Genomic DNA, 2,551 nt, shown 5'->3' on the forward strand with positions numbered 1-2,551 from the left:
TATTATATTCTTCCGCATTCCCATTCAATATTCAAATATTCCAGCCAGCAGATGTCTCAACATCCTTAGCGAACAGTAAGTATTTAGAACATTTTTTATCTTGTAGCAAGAATTAGAAAGATGTTAGTCAAGTTTTTATACCACACACAATAATGTGGGCTTATATTGTCGTCCTCTATCTGTCCGTCCGTCAATCTGTTAATCCACAATTGATGTGCACACGATAGAGAGCTCGTTTCGTTTTTTTTTACAAGTTGGCGTGAGGAAGAAAAAATGAGTTTTTGCCCTTGTTCTTGAAGATATGGTTAAGTTTTAAGCTCGTACACAGTCTAGAAGGCATAATTCTTGACAGATTTTAAAGAAACTTGGTGGAATTGTTTATTACCCAAGTATGAACAGAAAAATCGAAAAGTATTTAATATGAGTTATATACCCAATATTCTTAAAAACGTGTTCAATTTTTAGCTCGTTAACACTACAGATGGTAAAATTCTGGACGAAACTTGGTGCACTTGTTTTAACCAGTACATATGTAGTTGAGCCACTGTGAACATTTCCATACAATGAAAAGCTATTTGTTTTCTTCAGATGAATGAAATAGATAGAAACACGTTAATAGCTTGTCAGCAGTTCTTCAGAGAAAATTGGTACTCGAAAGACCCTAATTTACTGGAGCAATGTGAATTCACTGGGTTAATTACAAAGCACATGGCAGAGAAAGTCAAGGTATTGTAAATCTCATTTTGCCCACAGAAAACAGTCATTGCTCCAGGCACAGTGCTGCAGCTATATGATCATACATGTCAGATTTATATCAATCTAATTAAATTATATTACAATTTCGTCTCGTTATTAGTTTTTATTCGGTCTCCATTGATTGGTTGGTATATAACAAGTTAACTTTCGCTTCCAGCGTATACTGATATCGCAAACTAGGTAGTTGTTGGTAGACGAAGTAGTTGGTTTGGTTCAAATAAGATGACTCTGTGTTGTTGGTTTGGTTGTTGATACTTCGTTAGATCTGGTCGGGTCGAATGACATGGCGGTGATTGGTCTCCATTGTTTGGTTGGTAGATGACAAGTTAACGTTCGCTTCCAACTAACTAGGTAGTTGTTGGTAGTGGTAGTAGTTGGTAGTGGTAGTAGTTGGTAGTGGTAGTAGTTGGTAGTGGTAGTAGTTGGTAGTGGTAGTTGTTGGTAGTGGTAGTAGTTGGTAGTGGTAGTAGTTGGTAGTGGTAGTAGTTGGTAGTGGTAGTTGTTGGTAGTGGTAGTAGTTGGTAGTGGTAGTAGTTGGTAGTTGTTGGTAGTGGTAGTAGTTGGTAGTTGGTAGTTGGTAGTGGTAGTAGTTGGTAGTGGTAGTAGTTGGTAGTGGTAGTTGTTGGTAGTGGTAGTAGTTGGTAGTGGTAGTAGTTGGTAGTGGTAGTAGTTGGTAGTGGTAGTTGTTGGTAGTGGTAGTAGTTGGTAGTGGTAGTAGTTGGTAGTGGTAGTAGTTGGTAGTGGTAGTTGTTGGTAGTGGTAGTAGTTGGTAGTTGGTCTCCATTCCAATATTAAAAGATTTATACCAAGGTGGCGTTCATTTCAACCAATCACCGCGCATCATGCAAAAATATCAACTATTAATATTGCGGAACAAAAAGTAGATCGATATGATCAATGAATTATGAGACTGTCGATGGGATTCTGATTGGTGGGAGAGTGGCGCTGCTATGAATAGTATATAGCTTTACTCGACCGTGGTTGAAATCAAGTTAGATTACAATGAAGAAAAATTAATGATAACGAAACGAAATTGTTATCTAATTTGATATTGGCATGACCTCGAACTTAACATGTTGGAAAGGAAACAATCATTTCTCACCCATCAAAATAGTTGTCAGTGAGAAGTGCTTGGTTATTTCTCTTTCAAACTGAACAGAAAAATACAACGATATGTGAATATGTTATTCTTTAGACTTCTTTTTGATTCGGTCAAGTTCCAAAAACTCTACTGTCTTATGTGAATACATTTTAGAGGGACAGTTGAGGAAATTTGAGCCTTGAAATCTATGTGTGGTCATAACTATCCGCATTTGAATGTTGAAATACTCTGTGATATGTAGAAAAGAAATATATAGAAATAGTGAGTACAATTCCTAGTTTGGAGTGTTTTTAAAGGATTTTCTTACATTTCTAGTACTTCTGAGGACTGTTTACATATATTCAAGACTCAAATCCAACCCCTAAAATGGCGTATCTGCCCCTTTAACATGGATTTTAATATTTTTGAGTGGGCAAAGGCTCAGATATATTTTCCAAGCCTTATTAATTTTTTTTCGATAAAAAGAATATCGTATTGCTTACTTAGACCATAGTTACTCTTTGTTTACCTCTCAAGTATAAACATTCAATGTGTGTATTAAAATTGTTGTACTATTGTTTTATTGTTTGGAATCAGTTATGCATAGTTGATATAGGCTTAATATCTAATGTATCAAATTTATCCACTGACGTCAGTGATCAATTTTAATGAAGTATATATGTTAAAGGAATACTACGTCTTAGAATGAACATG

General features: G+C 35.7%; 1 protein-coding gene across 1 annotated transcript; it reads right to left on the reverse strand.

Annotated features, from left to right (window-relative positions):
• Window positions 1-1,099: 1,099 nt before the first annotated feature.
• LOTGIDRAFT_172498 (hypothetical protein) lies at window positions 1,100-1,540 on the reverse strand (the record flags this gene model as incomplete). Its single annotated transcript, XM_009049388.1, has 1 exon — window positions 1,100-1,540. One exon carries the CDS (start codon window positions 1,538-1,540, stop codon window positions 1,100-1,102), a length of 441 nt encoding a protein of 146 aa, XP_009047636.1.
• Between the last annotated feature and the right edge of the window lie 1,011 nt (window positions 1,541-2,551).

Source organism: Lottia gigantea (genome assembly GCF_000327385.1).
Source record: "Lottia gigantea unplaced genomic scaffold LOTGIsca_135, whole genome shotgun sequence".
Classification (NCBI taxonomy): Eukaryota; Metazoa; Mollusca; class Gastropoda; family Lottiidae; genus Lottia; species Lottia gigantea.